At 43.2% G+C, this 22,437-nt stretch overlaps 1 protein-coding gene across 2 annotated transcripts in view; it reads left to right on the top strand.

Annotated features, from left to right (window-relative positions):
- anln (anillin, actin binding protein) overlaps positions 1–20,396 on the top strand; it is a 156,550-nt gene extending 136,154 nt beyond the window's left edge. For both annotated transcript variants that reach the window (XM_038796920.1, XM_038796921.1), the window contains 3 exons: positions 10,740–10,847; positions 15,395–15,567; positions 18,548–20,396. In XM_038796920.1, the coding sequence (XP_038652848.1) occupies positions 10,740–10,847; positions 15,395–15,567; positions 18,548–18,692 (426 nt within the window). In that variant the 3' untranslated portion in view covers positions 18,693–20,396. The remainder of the gene's footprint in view (positions 1–10,739; positions 10,848–15,394; positions 15,568–18,547) is intronic.
- The last annotated feature ends 2,041 nt before the right edge of the window (positions 20,397–22,437 follow it).

Raw genomic sequence — 22,437 nt, 5'->3', positions numbered from 1 at the left:
TTTGTCCGTATCTCTGTTTTGTTTTGCATTTTTGTACACCCTTTCGTTTAGTTTTATGCTGTCCCTAACCTCTCTAGTTGTCCATGGATGTTTCTTTTTGTGAAGTGGAGCTGTTTCCTCTCAAGGATATATATTTGTTCTGTATCTCATTAAATGTTTCTTTAAATATTCTCCGTTGATCTTTAGTCATTTGACCCATTAACATACCTTCCCAGTTCACCGTGGACAGCCTCTGTCTCGTCCTGTTAAAGTCAGTGTTGCCCAAGTCTAAAATTATAGTATCTGAATTGTGCTTTTCACTTTCAACAGCTACACTGAATTCATCATGTTGTGGTCACTATTTGATAAATGTTCGCACACAGTAAGACTACTAATTAAATTTAGCTCAATACTCATAACTAAATCTAATGGTGGTGTGTTCCTACGTCTGCTGTCCTTGTCCTGGGTGGTAGAGGTTACAGCTTTAGAAGGTGCCTTCGAGAAGGAAGCTCAGTGAGTTCCTGCAATGCACCCTGCAGGTTATATATACACTGCTGGCAATGTGCATCAGTAGTGGAGGGAGTGAATGTTTATGGTAGTAGTTTTCAACCGGTGTGCCCAGCAGCGCCGGTGTTTCATCCCCATGGATAGGGACACCAGGTGGCCCCACCCCTTGCATGTGATTGTCCACTGTTGGTTTGCTACTTAATGTTGTGGCGTTTATGAGCAATCGATTCCATTGAAAAAATAGTGGGTGTGTTGTGGAATTTTTTACTTTCCTGAGGTATGCCATTTTGCTGAAAAGGTTGGGAACCAGTGCAGTAGTAGGGCATCTAGATTATGTGTTCATGTCTCTGGAATAGGGCTGGAGCCTGTGACCCGCTGGTTTAAAAACATTTGGGTGCACCTCTTACCAGTATTCGGCTTAACAGCCTAGTTTCAAAGCTCCAAATTTTGAGCCTCTGACCTCATCATTTGATGGTGCTGAGGTGAGGTCAGGAATGCTGTCAGAAAGGAAAAAGGCAGGGGCTGGATTTCCCCGTTCCTGAGGCTAAATGCCGGCGTGAACGGAGAAAGCTCGGGAATTTCACGACAGGAAAATGGCGCAAACCCCTCACCGATTCCGGTACCGGTGAGGGGCTAGCACTGGCGGCGCATGAAATGCCTGCGAATAGCGCCGAAAACGGCTGAACAATTGCCAGGCCGCACTTACACTCAGGGCTGACCACCTGCACTGGTCCCGCAGGAAAACATGGCGCTGGCCGACCTTGAACCCTAACCTGCCAACCGTGACCCCTCCCTGCCCACCCCTCACCACTCATACCAGCTCTAACAGAAGCCCCTAGGGCAGCGGCATAGATCCCAGAAGAGTGTCGGGGCGCTGAACACTGTCCACAGCCAGCGCGCTTGGTTCCGACCGCTGCAACCACATGTGGTCGGGAACTCGCCCCATTAGGGGCGGAGCATCGTGGATGGGCCGGCCAATGATGCGCCAAGGGCATTGCAATGGCGCATGTCCTAATGATGCTGGTTTGGAGGGGTGGACCAGTGTCAAATCGGTGCCTGCCCCGATTCCGGTGTCGGAATCCATTCTCCACCCGATCGCAGATCACTATTTCGGCGTCGGGCTACGGAGAATCCAGCCCAGGATGTTCATTCTGGGAGATTGGGGCTGGGAGGTCCTGGAGTTTGGAATTGGAAATGAGGTAGGAACTGGGAATTATGTTGATTATGGAAATTACCTGTTTGTTTTTAACTTGTGTGTGGTATTTCGCATTGATTTTCCTGGAGGAAGCCGGCATCTTATTTGCATACACATCTGTGCTAACATCACCAAAGAGAAAATGCTGGAAAATCTCAACAGGTCTGGCAGCATCTGTAGGGAGAGAAAGGAGCTAACGTTTCGAGTCCAGGCGACCCTTTGTCATAGCTCCTAACATCTGCTTCAGGCATGGATATAGAAAGCCTCATGTTTGGCCTTTTACTGGCATTCTGAGCAATTTGTGGAAGAAATGTAAGCACAAGCATACATGCCACTTTTGTCCCCCAACATCATTTGAAGCACTTTACTACTGATCTGAATGCTTGACGAAAGTGTCACTGCTGAGCGAATATTGACCAAATTATTTTCGAGCTCTGTGATAATTTAATATCATGTCCAGCTCAGTGGACAGAATTTGTGTGAAGTCTTTTATTTGTTAACATTGGCTTATCATCCATAAACAATTTTACAATGTCTCTCGTGTATTCAGATTTTGTATCAAGTATTCTTCATATTTTAATCTAATAGCACCATCTAGTGGAATATTATATGCTCTGATTGAAGAGTAATGAGAACCCTTAAATTAAATTCAGGTAATTCTGCAGGGGCAATTTGCTCCACTGAATCTACTAATATTCTCAATCATGTTCATATTGCCTCCAATTTTATGTAACTAATACCCGAATAAGAATATTCTTCCTTTTCCATGACATAGCAATTGACTGCGGTGTCCATTATGTTTGGGTAATGGAGTGCTAGAATTCTTTGAGCATATAAGTCACATCACCCACATTAACTACATATTTCCTGCTCAATAAAAATGACAGGTGAGTTTTGGTTAAGTGAAATGAGAACATTTTCAACATCTTGAACCTGACTTCAACCTGGCCACGTACTCTTTTAACATGAAGATGGTGTGATGTCATTTTAAATACTATAATGAATCGTAATGCCTCGGATTTTGATTCATTATAATATTTAAAATGACATCACACTATCTTCATGCTAAAAGTGAGGCATGGTCATCCTCCAGATTTAACCTTGCTTGACTGGATTTTTCAGGCCTTTAGTTATCCGACAACTGAAGGGATGCGAGTACTTCTTCGTGGAAGAGCTAAATGCCCTTACAGTACTAGTTGTGGGCCAGGTGGAACATATCCTGCTTGTCAGAATTCTGCCCTACCCTCCCAGATTGCCAACCCACCTCCACTAATCCACTTGCAGACTCACCACTTACTCCTGGGCCGTGGCCTCCTCTAGGTAATTTGGAGATTCTGAATTCTCCCTCTTGTGTACCCGAACAGGTGCCAAAATGTGGCGACTAGGGGCTTTTCACAATAACTTAATTGCAGTGTTAATGTAAGCCTTGTGACAATAAAGATTATTATTATAAAGATCATTAGTAAAGCATCAATCAAGCTGGCTTCTGGACTGAAAACCTGCTGGGATAAATGAGGACAGCCTGTGATGTGAACTCTCCCCAGACCTCCCACTTCACTAAACCCATTGTAGTCTTGCATATCTAATCGTCAATCTACAGTTTTGTGAGCCTCTCCACCTAACCTATTTAGACCCATTGAGCCAGCTTCAAACCTGGAGGCAATTGGCATGGTAGATCATTCCTGTAGATGTTAATCTTGTCACTCGTAACCTTGTCATGTCCTTTTGCTGGACTTAACTTTGACTGACTGCAATAGATTTGCAATCAATTATTAAGCTACTTTCAAGCTAGTATATTCCATAGCAAATGGCCATAATAAGAACTTAATTAGTGATACTGGAGCGTGATGAAAGATATCTTGTTTCAGTAGACCATCGTCAGTTTGTACAGTGGAATTTTCATGGCTCTGAAAAAGGAATTCTTGCAGTGACAATGTGCTGCAGCACAATTGTCGTCATCTTGAATTCTCTGTCTAAAAGCAAGTCCAATCTACAGGCCTTAGACCTCCACCACATGTTGGGCAAGGAGGCAGGCCCTGAATCCATCCCTGTCAGAATAGGGATAAAACCCCATACTGCGAGCACCAATTTGACCTACACCAGCTGCACAGCCAACTGTGCTAACCAGCCCCTCTCGCAGAGCTCTGCTGTGGCAACATACACTTTTACATGCATGTTATAGTCCTGGAACTCTGAATTCTAATGTAGATGCTCCAATTTCCACCCATCACATGACTGCCCAGGGATCTCTCCTGCCTGCTGTTGAAGGATTGTCAGGTTGATGCTCAATCTCTTTGACCACATTTATGAAAGCACCTCCCTGACTATCAAGCCCAGGGATGGGACTTGAACCTGCCGCTTCAGGGCCAGAAGCTACTCACTGCGCCACAAGACCTCAATGTAGCATATTACATAGTCTAAATAACTCTTGGCTTTCTGAATTAGTCAGGATTTTTCTGAGTTCTCTATTTTTAATTTTGCCCTGCTCCCCAAGTGTATGTTTGAAAGGTTCAGTGTGTCAGCCAATGTCTGTGATAACCGAGAGGACTATGTTGAAGGACTCCTTGCAACTCTGAATAATGCAAATTTTTGAACTTCTCCAAGTAGTGCATTGAACATTGAAGAGGGGATAGTGTGCTTCAGAACTGAATGCAAAACCAATTCCTTAATCAAGCTTTTCACTCTTATTGAGTTGTAGTGTGGCCTGGTGTTAGTCTCTGTACCACAATGCTTGGCCTTGGGTTACTGATTTGACTTGGATATAAAGTTGCAGAATCAATAATTTTATTCTTGGGCACTCCATTGGGATTGTGGATGCATAATTCAATAATTATTCTCGAATATTTTCCAAATAAAAAGTCATGGGGGCCTCCGTCTCTAGATATTTGTTTATTTCGCCCTGTATAGTTCTGATGTATCAGGTGATGGTTAGCTTATAATATTCAGTTCTTAAAAATGTGCAGGTTATATTCTTTTCCCTACCTTTACTTGTTTCAGCACAACATTTTATCTCTGCCTTATTTACTGTTGTGGAAATCATCTTATCTCATTCAGTTTGTCTAGAGAGACCACACAGTCCAACGGAGTGTTCTCATAATATTTTTTAAAAACCAACATCAAACATCCCTGGTATTAACACAATTTTTGCCTTCTTTCTTGTTTTATTCTCCAAAAGTAGCTTACTAAATTATGTCTGACTTCCTTTTCCATCTTAAAAACATTTCAGCAATGTTTTGAGCTGTCACCTTTAATTCTGCCAAATCTGTTTTCTAAACCAAGCACAGTGGTCCAGTGTGCTTGAGGTGGAATGGATGAATTCCTCAATCTAAAAGTTCAAGCTGCTTATCGGAAAGAGTTAACGCCCTTTCCTGTTGTGGTTGTCTGGTTGAGTGCCACACGTTCCTCTAGTAATCATCCCTTTTGAATAGTTAGCAGCCCTGCCTTTGTTTTCATCCATTGACAAATATTAAGAATATTAGGGACTGGTTTAGCAGGGGCTGGTTTAGCACACTGGGCTAAATAGCTGGCTTTTAAAGCAGACCAAGGCAGGCCAGCAGCACGGTTCAATTCCCGTACCAGCCTCCCATACAGGCGCCGGAATGTGGCGACTAGGGGCTTTTCACAGTAACTTCATTTGAAGCTTACTTGTGACAATAAGTGATTTTCATTTAATTTCATTCATTTTTCATTTCAGAAGGTAACATTTGCACAAGTCTTCTTTCTATCTTCTCTTTTCCTTTCATTTGTTTGTCTCAACATACCTTGCACTTTTCTGGGGCTCCGGGTGAACCCCAATCAAAACTTACAGCATTCTCCAACATTCTCCAAGTTTTCTTTTCACTAGACTTTTTTTATCTTTATAAAAGAATGTCTCGATTTAAACAAAATAGCTAATTTGTACAGACACAAACTCTACTAACACCAGCAGCAGTTAAATTCCCAAAATCTTTTTATTAAATTTGATAAAATAGAATGGTCATGAATTGTTAATAGTAAAAAAAAAAAGTTATACTTCCGGTTGTGGCCATGGAGTGAGTGGTCACACATTTAGTGGCTCCCACTCGAGGTGGATTTTTTCAGTCCTTCCCCACCCGAATTGTGTGGAGTTTAATGGCAAACAGTGCATGAGTGCCGAGGGAATGTGATACTCCTCTGGTGGGGCTGTTTTTTGGCTCATCGGACGAGAAGTGCAACGAGGAAGAGACAGCAACTTGAGCATAAGTTTTTGTGTTGTGAAATAGGAGAAGGTGGCAGGAGGGCAGTGCTGCCCGTTGCCCAGTGATTTACAGTGCAGCTGGTGAAATTCCTCAATAGCAAGTTCCAGAAGCAGAGGAAGGTGGCCTCCAGAGGATTTGGCTGAAGTGGTGGAGCTGCTTATGGCAGCGATCAAGCTGGTGGAGCAGAGGCAGGAGGCACAAGGCCTGGCAAACCAACAGTTGGAGGAGTCGGTGGGAGAGCATGAGGGTTGGTTGACCTTGCTGGAAACTGATGGATAGACAGCCTTTGACTGGCCTCTCAAGGCGGACAGAACACACAGGCCTTGAGGAGGAGGCAGCAGGTGGGGGAGCCGCCAAGGGTGATGGTGGTGAGGTTGCATCAGTTTCTTGAGAAGGAGACGATCCTGAGGTGGTGAGGCAGACCAAGTGCACCTGGAAGGAGAGTGGGCTGCGGATATACCAGGACCTGGGAGCGGAGTTGACCAAGGGAAGGCCGGCTATAACAGGAACAAGGCCGCCCTCTACAAGAACAGGATGAAGTTCGAGGTTCTGTACCCACCCGCTTGTGGGCTAAGCACCAGTAGAAAAAGTTTTATTTTGACTCACCGGAGGAGGCGATGGACTTTGAGGGATCATGGATTGGGAGGAGTGTGAGGACATTTAACTGTGTAGTGGAGTTTTGTGTAAAATGTGGACACGTAGAGTGGGTGGATTAGTGCAGGTTACGATGGGGGGGGTGGGTGATGGTAAGTATGCCTTTTGTTTTTCCTTGAATGTTTGTAGTTTGGGAAGAGGGGCAGATTGCGGGGTGGCTGTCTCGGAATATTCGGCGACTGTGGTTTCTGACCACGCTGGGTGGATTTGTGGGGAGCACTGGACAGGGCTCCGTAGCCGCAGTGGAGTTTGGGCGTGGGGTTGTTGGTAGATGAGGGGGTGTGCGAGAGGGTGAGGGCTGTCATTCTAGGGTATGTGGAATGGGGGAGGACTTGTCCCCACCCTGTGGGAGGCACTTAAGGCAGTTGTTAGGGGCAAATTTATCTCAATCCTGGTGCATAGGAAAGGGTGGTGCGAGAGGACAGAGTACGGCTAGTGGATGATATTTTGAGGGTGGATCGGAGGTACTCCGTTGCGCCAGAGATGGGGATATTAAAGGAGAGGCAGAGGCTCTATTGAGTTTGGATTGGTGTCCACGGGGACGGCGTTAGGGCAATTACAGAGGGGCAGTGTACGAGTACATGGAAAATGCGAGTAGGATGTTGGTCCATCAACTGAGGAGGCAGGCAGGCAGCGACAAGGGAGATTGGTAGGGTGAGGGATGAGAGGGGCAAGGTGGTGTCAGACAGAAGGGGTGAATGGGTATTTGAAGCCTTCTACAGAAGGTTTTATAATTCGGAGCCTCCACAAATAATGTTGCAGGTGTCCATTTTGCTGATTTTGAAGAAAGATAAGGACCCAGAGCAGTGGGTTGTACCACCCAGTATCGCTGCTTAATGTGGATCAGAAGTTGTTAGCATCGCGAATAGAAGATTGTGTGCCGGGGGGGGGGGGGGGGGGGGTGATGGGAGGGGCCGGATGGGGTTTGTGAAGCAGCCACAGTTGTCAGTAAATGTGTACAGGCTGCTTAATGTGATTGTGATGCCCTTGGAGGGTCAGGAGATAGAAGTAGTGGTAGCAATGGACGCAGAGAAGGCTTTTGATCGGATGGAGTGGGCGTATCTGTTGGAGGTGCTGGGTCTATTCGGGTTTGGTCATGGGTTCATGGATTGATTCGGCTGCTATACAGGGTGTCGATGGCTAGCGTTCAAATGGATAGGATGAGCGCGGGCTGCATCGGGGGATGAGGCAGGGGCGCCCGCTATCCCCGTTGCCTTTTGCTTTGGTGATCGAGCCGTTGGCAATGGCACTTACGGTGTTGAGGGGTTGGAAAGGGACTGAGCAGGGTGGGACTGAGCTCAGTCTTGTTGTATGCGGACAATCTTTTGTTATATATTTTGGTCCTGGTGGGCAGCTTTGAAAAGATCATGGAGATCCAGAGGGAATTTGGCCTGTTCTCAGGATAAAACTTGAACATGGAGAAAAGCAAGGTTTAATGCTAGAGGGCAGGAGAGGAGGCATGGGGAGTTTTGCTGTTCGAGGTGGTGGGCGCAAGTTTCCGGTATCTAGGAATTCAGGTAGCGCGAAGCTGGGCCCAGTTGCATAAAATTAACTTAGCACGACTAGTGGAGGGAATGAAGGCGGATTACAAGAGGTGGGATGTGTTGCTGCTGTCATTGGCTGGGCATGTACAGAGGGTTAAAATGACAGTGTTGCCCAGGTTCTTGTCCGTGTTCCAGAATCTTCCTAGCTTTGTTCCCAAGTCCTTTTTCAGGAAGGTGAAAGGGATAATTGGCCTTTGCCTCCCTGATAGCCCAGAGGCAGATCTTGTTAAGCTGGTGGAACTCAAAGCCACCGAAGGCGGGGGTGTGGGTGATGTGGTGATATGCATCACTGTAAATACACAAGGGGTTAATGTAAATACACGTAGACTAGATAGACACTAGAGGGAGCACTAGAGACATGACACACAGACACTCAACCAATAGGCCAGTAAGATAGGACACGACCAATGGGCATTCAAGACACACACAGGTGATACTACCACAGGAGGACATTAAAACAACCCATTATATATGGACACAGCACAGTGGTTAGCACTGCTTCCTCACAGCACCAGGGACCCAGGTTCAATTCCGGCCTCGGGTGACACTGGAGTTTGCACATTCTCCCCGTGGCTGCACGGTTTCCTCCAGCTGCTCCAGATTTCTTCCATAGCCCAAAGATGTGCTGGTTAGGTGGATTGGCCATGCTAAATTTCCCCTTGGTGGCCAAAGATGTGCAGTTTAGTTGGGGTTGCAGGGGAATGGGCTGAGGTAAGGACCCTTTCAGAGGGTTGGTGCAGACTCAATGGGCTGAATGGCCTTCTGCATTGTAGGAGTTTTGTTATTGACTTTAAGTCCTGGGAGAAGCTCCCCTATGTACTGCACCTGAAACAATCAAATAATAAATGGTGTGGCCTCCTTCGAAAGAAAGCACAAAACGGAGGCAGAGAGAAAACGCAGGGAAAAGGAAATTCTGAGCCAGCAATTTGTCAAATTCACTTGTCGACGACATCCTGTCCTCGTTGCAGCAAAACCTTCCAGGTACAGATTGGCCTTGACAATCACCCCTGTGCACCAGTACCCTACCAGACACCCCAGATCATAAACATGGTCACCTTCACCTCAAAGAATGATCAAGACCCCTTAGGGTCTTGTGTTGTGTCATGTTGTGCATTCATGCTCTTGCTCAAACAGAAAATCATTATACACGCAAACAATCTGATTGGCTCCACTCTGTCTAACTTCACAGATTTTTGTGTACTTGTTTGTCTGGAATTAAGCATGATTTCCTTCTAAACAATTATACAAGATGTTAACGAGGTTAAGACCATCCAACAGTGTTTTGACAGTCAATTCATTATGTTTTAATGGTGTACAAATAGTTACTTCATATTTCAACAGTCCTCATCTTGATGGAGGATCACTTCTCATTCAGCACTATTATCATCCCCTTATCAAAGCTGCAATTTTACGTTTATCTACGAGGCCAATGAGCAAAAGCTTCCAGTGTCACAACCCGAGTGACAATTAAATATTCAGATAAGAAGTGGAACAGAGTTGGACTACATTATACACCTATGCCACTGAATGGTTTTCCTACTTTTTCAATTTGTCATTCTATTTTCCCCATTGTTCTAAAGCATGTATAGATGTTCGAAGCTTTACCCTACACATCAGTTGTTTGGGTTGAGTTATATTGAGTTACCCTTTCCTATCTATGGAGTATACCTGAGGGGTGTTGTGATTAATGTTAAGAAATGCCTTTTTTCCCATCACAAATGATCATCTACACTATATATTCTTTCTTTGTTCTCTACCTCCAATCATTTCCATTAGCGGATCTTCTGTCTCTTGTGATCTGTGGTGTAACTTTGATGCTTAATTGATCATTAACATATCCTGTGAGCCATAATAATAAAGCTCTTGTGTGTAGAAGGTACTGTAATGTTGCAGTCACCATTTTATCTAATCTTTCAAAAAGTGGATTAAAGGGCACATTCATGAGCCTAAGCTGATCCTTAAACCATTGGTGGATCATTTTACATGTAACAAATGAATGAACAGAACATAAATAAGATGTCTATTTCTTATTGCTTCTTATAAAAATAAAATATAGTACACAAGCTTTTCCTTTTTAATACAAATCTATCTCACTTACAAATCATAGGCAGTGAATGTCCTTCACTTTTACTGGGGCAAAATCCTGGAACTCCCTCCCTAACAGCACTATGGGTGTACCTGCACACGGACTGAGCAGTTCAAGAAGGCAGCTCACCACCACTTTCTCTAGGGCAGTTATGATGGGCAATAAATGCTGACCAGACAGTGATGCTCACATTCCGTGAATAAATTAAAGAAAATACTTATCAAAAGTTCAGATCTCCAAATTTTACTTGTTCTATATTTCTACATTCAGAAAGGAATCCAAAACCTTTACCTTTGTTCATTTGACCGAGCTTTCTGAAAAGAAAATGGGAAACCAAATGCTTAATCAAAATTTACTAAAGAAATATAAAACATAGCATTTTAATCGCAAAATATGATGCAAGTACGCATGTGAACAGACTAGAATTGAGTGGAGACTTTGGAAGTAATTCGGACAAGGAAGTTGTCTTTTTCTTTTCAAGTAAAATCACAAACGTGTTTTCACAGCTGATCCAATGTTACATGGGTGGTAAACGTGACACATTTCTTTCCTTACAGACCATGTTTGATGATGTCAGTGGTTTTGGAGCTTGGCACCGACGCTGGTGTGTCTTGTCAGGAAACTGTATCTCATACTGGACCTATCCAGATGACGAAAAATGCAAGGTTTGTAGTCATTCAAGAACGTTCACTTCAATGTTAGAAAATAACAACTGAAGCAAGTCATCAATACTGCAATTCAAATATCCTTTTTGCTGTTTGCATTCATTTCCAAATATTTTTAAAGTTTTTTTTGAACACATACATTACCAATCATCATTGTGCTTGAAATACCTAATCTGTAAATGCTTAAGCACCACTTGCAGCTTCTGATGTTTGATGTTGTTATCCACGGAGGGCAAACACTTCTTTTATTAAATGACGAATAGAAGTGAGGAGGCTAATATCTTGGCATTGTAAAAAGAATACCAAAGCACCCTTGGTGCACCCTTTCTCCTGAAATCTGTTTTTCCCCATAGCTTCCCTTGCATCTATCTATTTCCTCAAATCTTGTAAAATGCAGAAGCCATTTACATCATTGTTTGAATCGTGATTGTGTGCCTGCCCGAGTCTAAAATAGTGCCAGAAAAATAGTGCCGGCACACTATGAAGGGCCAAATGGCAAAATGCGACCATTTTGTGATTCAATGAAAAATCTTACCTTGTGATTTTTCACTTACCAGTTTAAATGCAGTTTAATTTTTTGTTGGGACTGAAGTGTAGAGATGACATTGAGATCAATTTTAAGGGCAACAAGGTGGCGCCTCACGGCGCCGAGGTCCCAGGTTCGATCCTGGCTCTAGGTCACTGTCCGTGTGGAGTTTGCACATTCTCCCCGTGTTTGCGTGGGTATTGCCCCCACAACCCAAAGATGTGCAGAGTAGGTGGATTGGCCACGCTAAATTGCCCCTTAATTGGAAAAAAGATGAATTGGGAACTGTAAATTTAAAAAAACAATCCGGTTTAGATGAAATTTTGAACCAAATGGGTAGAATTTAAAATCTGACAGTTTGAGATGTTTACACCATTCTCTCAGAAAGTTACCTGCTGCATGTGGCTTCTGATTATGATGTTCCACAATAGCAAAATCAATTTCCCACACATCACTTGTAGATATAGGGTGAGATTCTATGGAATCTCGCAAGATTATGTTTAAACGTGCCATTCGGCTTATTTAAAAATGAATTCACCAGATTCACCCTGGATCTGGGTTCACCCGCGCGCTTGGGAGACCCCCTAGCCCCCCCTTCCAGGTGCCATAATGACTGGGCCATTGAGACCCCTGGATGGTTGGGAATTAGGCAGGGTGGCACCTGGGCACCTTCATACTGCCATGTGGGCACCCTGGCACTGCCAAGGTCAGCTTGGTACTGCCATGGGGGGTGCCTAAGGGGGGGGGGGCATGCGCATAAAAGTGAGGGTTATGAAGGGGCCTCATAAAGGTTGGGGGGGCTGAAAAGGGGGGGTCTGCAGTGACCCCATTATGGGATGTCCTCGCATGGGGCGGGGGTGGAGGAGGAGGGGGTAATGTCCATTCGGAGGGGTGTGTCCTTGCCCTGCAAGAGTGGGTGGCATCCTCATCCCGCAAATGGGGTGGGAGGGGCACGCGTCATCACCCCGCGAATGGGGGTGGCAGTGTCCTCACCCTGCAAGGGGGGAGGGGAGGGCCTCCTGAGCGTCCTCATATGGGGAGGGGTGGGGTGGAGTGGCGGCATTATCCCATAGCAGGGTGTCCTCACATAGAGGGAGTTAATGCCCATCTGCAGGGAGGTGGCATTGGCATTGCCCGTGGATGAAAGACCACCAAGGGCACAGATCAGGGCACTCTTTCAAAATGACCCCCTGATTTCTGAGCAGCCGGTCTGGCTAGCGAGTTCAGCTCCGCACTGCTGAAAAATTTCTACATGTGGGCTACACCAAGGAGGAACTCCCCAAGGCCCTGAAAAATGTCTTGTGTGGGTGAATACCAGAATGGATCTCGCCCAAAAAGCCGGCAGGAAACACCCCACCGAACCCGCTCAAAATGACACTTAGAAATGTTTTGGTTGCATCGCGGCCATAAATCTCTGAATTCATTTTTGCTATCCGCAACATGGTGGCGCAGTGGGTTAGCACTGCGGCCTCATGGCGCTGAAGTCCGGATCTGGGTCACTGTCCGTGTGGAGTTTGCACATTTTCCCCGTGTTTGCGTGGGTTTCGCCCCCACAACCCAAAAATGTGCAAGCTTGGTGGATTGGCCATGCTAAATTGCCCCTTAATTGTAAAAAATGAATTGGGTACTTTAAAAAAAATTTTTTTTACATTTTTGCTTTCCTTTCTCATAAGAATATTTCCATATGTTCTTTAGCCATTTCAAATTTGAGTATTTCTGACTGCAATTTGTTCCTGTTTGCTGAATGTTTTGCCAGGTTAATTTAGATGTGTATTCAAAAATATATATATATATTCTTTCATGTGATTTGGATGTTGTCTCTTTCTCATCTCAATCATTGAAGAAATCTCTCCTTTCTGTCTTTCTGCCTGGCTTTCTGGGCCATTTTGAAGTTGAGTGAATTGCTGTAGGTCTGGAGTCACATGTAGGACTTTTCCTAAAGGATGTTAGCGATCAATGATAGATTCATGGTCTGCATTACTGAGACGAGCTTTCCAATTCCAGATTTATTAATTGAATTTAAACTCCACTAACTGCCATGGTGGGATTTTAACCCATGGCCCCGAGCAATAGTCTGGGCTCTGGGTTATTAGTCCAGTCACATGACCACTATGTTACCATCCCTCTTTGATAAAGTTAGGACTAATAATAAGGTAAATCATAGCAAGCAGATTGGGAAGGTTTGACAAGGACTTAGTTTTAAAATTCTCCTCCTTATTTTCAAATCTCGCCATGACCTTGCCTCCTATCACTCTAACCTCCTTCAGCTACAATTCTCCATCATTTTTGCTTTTCTCCAATTCTGAGCTCTTAAACATCCCTGATTCCCTTTCTTCCAACGTTAGTGGCTTAGTTACCTAAGCCTGAAGCTCTGGAATTCCCTTACCAGACTTCTCTACCTCTCTTTCCTCCTTTGGAGATGTTCCTTAAATCCTACTTCTTTGACCAAGCTTTGGTCACCTGCCTTAATATTTCCTATGTGGATGGTGTCAAATGCTGTTCAATTCTGCTTCTGTGAAACGCCCTGTGATGGTCTTCTGCATAAAAGGTGTTCTATGAATGCAAGTTATAGAAATGGAATATAAATGAGATCAACTAACATAATTCCTTGCATTTCCTTTTAGAGAAGCATGTTAAAATAATGGCTAAAAAGATTATAGGAATGTCAGGATGAAATTTAGTTGTAGGGAATGAAAGCATGGAGATATAGAATTTCATGGAATCCCAAAAACACAGAAGGATGCCATTCGCCCCATTGAGTCTGCACCAAACGTCTGTAAGAGTATCCCACCTAGGTGCATTCCCCTGCCCTTTCCCCGCAACACCAGCTAGCCCGCACATCTTTGGACACTAAGGGGCAATTTTACCATGCCCAATCTACCTAACCCGCACATCTTTGGACCATGGGAGGAAGCCAAAGCACCCAGAGGATTTTTGTTTTGGTCTCCAATTGACCTCACCTTTCCTTTGCTATCCTTTTACATTTTGTTTATAAAATACCTCTGTATTCCCTTTTGTTACCCAGTAATCTTTTATCATACACTCCTCTCTCTTCATACTAATTTTCTCTTTTCTAATTCTGTACTTTTTGTATTATGTACCTGACATTTACCATAAGCCTCCTTTTTCTGTTTAATTTGTTAATCATCCATGGACCTGAAGACTTTGATTCTGTTTCTCTTCACCCCACTCTCAGCTCATTTCTTACCAAACTAACTCCCCCCCCCCCCCCCACCCCCCCTTCAAGGCTTTCCATTGCTCTTTTGTTATTTTGCCTTCCAATTTTGTTTCCAATCTGCCTAGGCCTGATCCTCGTTCAATTTGTTAGTGAAATTGAAACTCATTGGATGAATGGGGCAGTGTCAATATGAATATAAACTTGGAAAAGGGAACAGGTATCAAAAGCAAAGAGTACTGGTGAATCATTTAGGTGAATTATTTGTTTTTCGCATGAGTCGATCCTTGGGCCAGTGTCGAAAGAACTGTTCTTTTCAACAAGTTGAGTATCCTCACCCTTGAAACAACCTTTTGTTTCTTGCCCCTTTAATTTTGCTTTAAAAAGAAACATTCTAAGCTTTAACTTCATAAAAAAGATGTAGATTTTAGGTTGAGCTTAAATGTTCTATTAAATAATAACAAACACCAGAAATGATCTCACTTTGGGTTAGCCAGCACCCAATATGGTGCATTGCATAAAAGATTTGAAACATCGGGTTCAATTAAACTGACACACACCGTTTTATTGTACACTGCAATACAATATTAACTTCAGATTAACTTTGAAGATCTGATTATATTTATCGTGTACAAACATAGTAGAAAGATGAAGGTGCTGGTAGTTTAAGATTTCAACAGCTTTTTATGATTACTGATCGGATAGTACAGAAGAGGAGAGAGCACAGTAAAATATTACATTTCTTTTCAGATGTTTACTGATGCTTGTTGATTTGGCTTTAAGATTTATTGAGCACTAATGTGTATATATGCAGGTGTGATTAAACAACTCTTTATTTACCTCCAGAACCCACTTGGTCGTGTGAACCTGGCTAATTGTACTAGCAGAAAAATAGAACCAGCTAACCGTGAGTTCTGTGCTCGACCCAACACTTTGGAACTCATCACTGTCAGACCTCAGCGAGAAGATGACAGAGAGACTCTAGTCAGTCAGTGCAAGAATACACTCTGTGTCACCAAGTAAGCAACGGGGTCAGCCACTTTTGATGGGGAAAGTTCAACGTGAAATTTCAGTGCTCGACTATGGGCGCGATCTATTGGCCTCGCCATTCCCAACTTGGGATGTGACGAGACCGGTAAATCTCGCAAGAGGCCTCTCTAACAAGATCTCGCAAGGTCTTTGAGGGCTGGACCCAGATTTGCATATTCAAGTGAACAATTAATCTCACTTGAATATGTCTACGCCGAATCTACCCAATGCCCGGGACCAAACAGCCTCAGCTCAGAGACTGAGCATACGCTGTTTAGCACTGGTTTCCACAAACGTGGACCAAGTGTGCCGGCATTGGTGGGGGAGGATCTGTGTGGTCGGCCTCTGGGCAGGGAAGGGTGGTACCCTGGCATCCACAATGGCACCCTGCCCATACTGGGTGTCCTGCCCTTATGAGGCGGGGTGCGGGGGACTTGATGACCTCGTTATTAGTGAATTGGGGGGATCCAGAGGCCATGGTGGGGGATCTATGGCACCCCGATCTCTTCCTGCACTGGCAAACGGAGCTCCTTTAGTGCAGAAAATGGGACTAAATGCGGCCTCAATGGGTGTTCCGCACCGAGGCCAGAAATGAAGCAGAGTTGCATTTAATAATGGGGTTCTTGGCGCTTCCAGCGCAGGAAATGCCCAACTAAACGCACTCCAGATGGGACTGTTTCTTTTCTGTTAAATCGGGCCCTATATTGCATTGTTAGAATGATACCTGCTCGTAAAAGGTTATATTATGAAGGTTGCATAAACTTGGTTTGCATTCCCTTGCTATTTAAAATGAAGAAAATATTTGATTAGAAAAATATAAAGAAATTATTTTATTGGGATGGGGAAATGTTGAACAAGGTGATATAATCTTAAAATTAGAGCTAGACCATTGAGGTGGGGAATTTGAACGTAAGGCAGTGTCGAAATCTGGAATTCTTTTCCCCAAAAGTCTGTGGATTCTGGTACAATTGCAACTTTCAAGATTGTGATCGAGATTTTTATTCGGCAAGTGTGACATTAATATGGGTAAGGAAACATATCGGCCACAATCTAGTTGAATGGTAGAGCATATTTAGTGGTGCTGAACATTCTACTCCTGTCCTGTTGTTAGTAACTTTTTTGGAGCTCACAATCTAACCTATCTTGCTTGAGGGGTTTGCTCAGGATACTGGTATTAATGAGTGATCAGACAATGATCTATATATTAAGTTTCAAATACTGAGCTGATATCAATCATGCTGCTGTTTACCATGAAATATCCCTCAGGAAAGGGCAATAAAAATTAGGCCTAATAGTTCAAAATAACTTTTCTTTGAACAAGTGAAAGGATCCTATTCAATATAAATTGGATAACCTTGTCTTAGAACAACATAGAACATAGAAAAATACAGCACAGAACAGGCCCTTCGGCCCACGATGTTGTGCCGAACCTCTGTCCAAGAACAAATCAATCCACACCCCAACATTCCACCGCAAACCATGTACATATATAGAACATAGAAAAAAGAATTTCAGACTTCCTGTTAATAACTAAAAGGATAACACAGATTTTATGTTTTAAGATGTTTACTGTAACATCAGACTGAAATCAATGATACTGACCTGCTTCACAATCCTCCCGGTCTCCTCACAATGATACTGACCTGCTTCACACTCACCCCAGTCTCTTCACAGTGATACTGACCTGCTTCACCCCCCCCACCCCCCCCCCCCCCACCCACCCCCCCCCCCCCACCCACCCCCCCCCCCCCCCACCCCCCCACCCCCCCACCCCCCAACCCCCCAACCCCCAGTCTCTTCACAGCGATACTGACCTGCTTCACACTCCCCCCTAGTCTCCTCACAGTGATACTGACCTGCTTCACACTCCTCCCGGTCTCCTCACAGTGATACTGACCTGCTTCACACTCCCCCTAGTCTCCTCACAGTGATACTGACCTGCTTCACACTCCCCCTAGTCTCCTCACAATGATACTATCCTTTACTTCCTTTTACTGGAAAGAATGAAAAGGAGAGGGATTATCAAGAAATGCAGCTCTGGTGACATTCCCTATCTAAGATGTATATAGTTGACAGGAAACCAGAAACATGACATAGCAAGAACACGCACGATCAGACTCAAAAACAGCTTCTTCCCCACTGTCACCAGACTCCTAAATGACCCTCTTATTGACTGACCTCATTAACACTACACCCTGTATGCTTCAACCGTGCCAATGCTTTTGTAGTTACGTTGTATATCTTGTGTTGCCCTATTATGTATTCTCATGTATTTTCTTGAATTTTGTTTAATTCCCTTTTCTTCCATGTACTGAATGTTCTGTTGAGCTGCTTGCAGAAAAATACTTTTCACTGTACCTCGGTACACGTGACAATAAACAAATCCAAAAAAATGTCTTAGCAAGACCATAGTCAAAGAAATTAGGTTCAAATGGATTGGGGTGGCATTCGAAGTATGCTAGTGTGCATCTTCAAATGAGAAAACCTTCAGCTTAGATTTTTTTCTTCATCACAGAATTTACTTGTTAAAATATTTTGCAGAACAGATTCTATATCCCATAGATTGCAGTTGTTTATATTCGGGTATCATGCTTAAATAACAGTGGACCCAATTCACTAGCCTAATGTATTTGTTCTCCTTCATAGTTCTGCTGTCTGTTCATATTTGAGAGGTGATAAAAGATGTTTTTTCATAATCAATTTACTATGTATATGGTTGGTTAAACATTAAACCCTATGTCCGAATTGAAGAGCACATGTTTTATGGCGCTGAAAGTAAAGAAGGCACTGCAAGTGGCTAGGGTAAGGGAAAATTAACTAGATCTGTTGAGGGAGAGAAACAAAACCAAGGCTCAAAGTGATTGGATATAAACTTGTTTGAATTATAATGTAGGAATTGAACAATGATGTGCAGTTTAAGTCTTTTCTTATGACTCTCAAAACTTCATAATTTCACCCCATCAATTCCAGGAACTGGCTGTCTGCTGATACCAAGGATGAGCGCAACCTCTGGATGCAGAAGCTCAATCGGGCTCTAGTTGACCTGCGGACTTGGCAACCGGATGCCTGCTACAGGCCTCACGCCCTGTTAAAGGAGATTGAACATCATTATTAACAAGTTTTATTTGCCAATTAATTCCTTAAACTGGGACTTAAACATGAGCATTGAACAAGTGCAGATACTTGTTACATTTTGTACATGAAATGTTCCTGAACAGTCACTACACTGGCACTAACCAATATGCAGCAGTGGCTGAAAATATGTTTAAAAGCAGAAAAGATGGTGCTTGATTGGTCGAAATTTAACTTTATTAGGTAAAGGAGGGAAGATAAGTCATTTTGGAGGACCGTGATTATATTATATAATGTTTTATAGGAAACAGCTTTGCCGTAACAGCTTATTGAATTACAGATGTTCTTTTGCCATTGAAAAGATGCCTCAAAACTCAGCACCTGATCACGTTTTAAGAACAGCTGTATCTTTCATGGCTGGAATTTTATTTCTAAAATGTCACTTTCGGGTAATAAGGAACTGCAGATAGCAATTACTTGCAAAAAAGAGGAACTGATGTTATAAACCATACCTATAAAGTATATTAATTGTGTTGTCTTCAGCCATGAGGAGGAGCTGACTGGGCTGAAATTCTCCGCCAGCAGCGCACCCCTGCCCACACATTTCCCGGTGGCGTGGGGTGACTACAATGGGAAATCCCATTGACAAGTTGCGGGAACAGAGAATCCTGCCGCCAGTGAGCTGCACGCCACAAGGAGAAACACGTCTCAGAAAACGGAAAATTCAGCTTTGGGTCCAGAAAGATGATATAGCTACCAATTATGTTTCTTCATGTTAGCCAACACCATTATCTCTTAATGCTGGGGCAGGCTTCAGTCCATCACCTTTCCCATAGGAATCAATTTCCATTTAGTAGTCCAACCAACAGTTAGCAACATTTACACACAAGGGCAACTGACTTACAAGTGAGTAGGATTGTACTGAGTCCTCTTGATAAGAGTTTTACACATTAACCAGTCTGTTCAGCTGTCACTCCATGAATCCTAAGATTGTTGGCCTGACTCATGGACTGATTCCACAAAATGTCAAGTTGAAATAGCAAATGCTTGTTTTTCTGTAGTTTGAAGCACTGAAGGTTTTTGAGGTACCAGAGCACACTATGCAATATTTTCAAATATATGTTTTCAATTATGCTGCTATATATTACCTGCTTGATGCTTGCAGGCTGTCACATTTAACTTTAGCAAACAGCATCTTAAGATTCTGCACGATCAAAGGATTTATAGAGACCCTTTTTGAGAGATGTGTTAAACTTCACCTATTGTATGTCTTTTTGTTAACATCATTGTGAATTATTTAATAATCCTACTTAAAATATGTTCAGCTCTAAAATGTTGTTCCCATTGTATTATAATATGTGAATTCCAATTGTAAGAATTTTAAGAGATTTTTGGATAATGCTGATAATTGGCATACAATGATTTTTAAATCCATGTTCATGATGCCCATCATAGAATGTATTGGAAATAATTCACATTATAACTATTGCCCCAGCTGTAACTTATACCGTAATTAAATCTATGCCAAATAAGTATCATAATATCACACTAACAAACTTGTGGAATATTAAATTTAAAATGATTCTATTTCTATTTTCAGTAAGTTTACATTCTTATTTTTCCTCCATGTTTGTCCTGTCCATCTTCAATTGACTATTTTATCTAGTTCAATTTCTTAATGTTTTACTGTATTTTTTACAAGGCCATGTTTTGGACATTGTTTAAAAATAAACTGCTTCAAAATATACAACAATCTCAAACAGCATTATTCTCATGAATTGGTTAAAAGGCAATAACCTGGACCTATGTAGCACCTTTAACATGGTGGTAAAAACACGAGATGCTTCACAAAAGCATTATCACATTTTATTTGATACTGAACCACATGATTTATTGGGAGCGATGATATAGTTTGTAAGTGGCTGAGGCCCAAGTACTGGCCCTTGCATCACTAAAACCCTGCCTTCCCTACCTAAAGATATCCCCTTTCCTTAACCAACCCTCAATCAGAGCTAATCGTGCAATTTCCAGGCCCTCTAATCTTGTGTAACAACCTCTTATCGAATTCCTTCTGAAAATCCAAATATACTATACCCACTTTGTGATGGCTCGAGGCTTCCGGTGGTTTACAAAGGGGCTTATTATTGAAAGACAAAGACAGTTAAGTGACGAGCACAGAACACAATATAATAAGTCTTAACACTTTTTGTCTCTGGGATCCACACTGCTCGGGGTCCTGATCCCAGATCCCCACGCAAGCTCCCTATTCACTGGGATCGTTGGCGGATAGGATCAAGGAAAACCCTAAGGCTTTCTATAGGTATATCAGGAACAAAAGAATGACTAGAGTAAGATTAGGGCCAATCAAGGATAGTAGTGGAAAGTTGTGTGTGGAATCAGAGGAGATAGGGGAAGCATTAAATGGATATTTTTTGTCAGTGTTTATACTGGAGAAAGACAATGTTGTCGAGGAGAACACTCTGGTTCAGTCGACCAGGCTAGATGGAATTGAGGTTCAAAAGGAGGAGGTGTTAGCAATTTTAGAAAATGTCAAAATAGATAAGTCCCCTGGGCCAGATGGGATTTATCCTAGGATTCTCTGGGAAGCCAGGAAGGAGATTGCAGAGCCTTTGTCCTTGATCTTTATGTCGTCTTTGTCAACAGGAATAGTGCTGGAAGACTGGAGGATAGCAAATGTTGTCCCCTTGTTCAAGAAGGGGAGTAGAGACAACCCTGGTAATTATAGACCTGTGAGCCTTACTTCGGTTGTTGGTAAAATGTTGGAAAAGGTTATAAGAGATAGGGGTTATAATCATCTTGAAAAGAACAAGTTGATTAGCGATAGTCAACACGGTTTTGTGAAGGGTAGGTCATGCCTCACAAACCTTATTGAGTTTTTTGAGAAGGTGACCAAACAGGTGGATCAGGGTAAAGCTGTTGATGTGGTGTATATGGATTTCAGTAAGGCGTTTGATAAGGTTCCCCACGGTAGGCTATTGCAGAAAATAAGGAAGTATGGAATTGAAGGTGATTTAGCGGTTTGGATCAGTAATTGGCTAGCTGAAAGAAGGTGGTTGATGGCAAATGTTCATCCTGGAGTTCAGTTACTAGTGGTGTACCGCAAGGATCTGTTTTGGGGCCACTGCTGTTTGTCATTTTATAAATGATCTGGAAGAGGGTGTAGAAGGATGGGTTAGTAAATTTGCAGATGACACGAAGGTCGGTGGAGTTGTGGATAGTGCTGAAGGATGTTATAGGATACAGAGGGACATAGATAAGCTGCAGAGCTGGGCTGAGAGATGGCAGATGGAGTTTAATGCAGAAAAGTGTGAGGTGGTTCACTTTGGAAGGAGTAACAGGAATGCAGAGTACTGGGCTAATGGCAAGATTCTTGGTAGTGCAGATGAACAGAGAGATCTCGGCATCCAGGTACATAAATCCCTGAAAGTTGCCACCCAGGTTAATAGGGCTGTTAAGAAGGCATATGGTGTGCTAGCCTTTATAAGCAGTGGGATTGAGTTTCGGAACCACAAGGTCATGCTGCAGCTGTACATAACTCTGGTGCGGCCGCACCTGGAGTACTGCGTGCAGTTCTGGTCACCACATTATAGGAAGGATGTGGAAGCTTTGGAAAGGGTTCAGAGGAGATTTACTAGGATGTAGCCTGGTATGGAGGGAAGGTCTTACGAAGAAAGGCTCAGGGAATTGAGGTTGTTTTCGTTAGAGAGGAGAAGGCTGAGAGGTGACTTAATAGAGACATATAAGATAGTCAGAGGGTTAGATAGGGT

This window comes from Scyliorhinus canicula, chromosome 5 (genome assembly GCF_902713615.1).
Source record: "Scyliorhinus canicula chromosome 5, sScyCan1.1, whole genome shotgun sequence".
Taxonomy (NCBI): domain Eukaryota; kingdom Metazoa; phylum Chordata; class Chondrichthyes; order Carcharhiniformes; family Scyliorhinidae; genus Scyliorhinus; species Scyliorhinus canicula.
The sequence above is the reverse complement of the archived record's forward strand: the minus strand, read 5'-3'. Positions and strand labels throughout refer to the sequence as shown.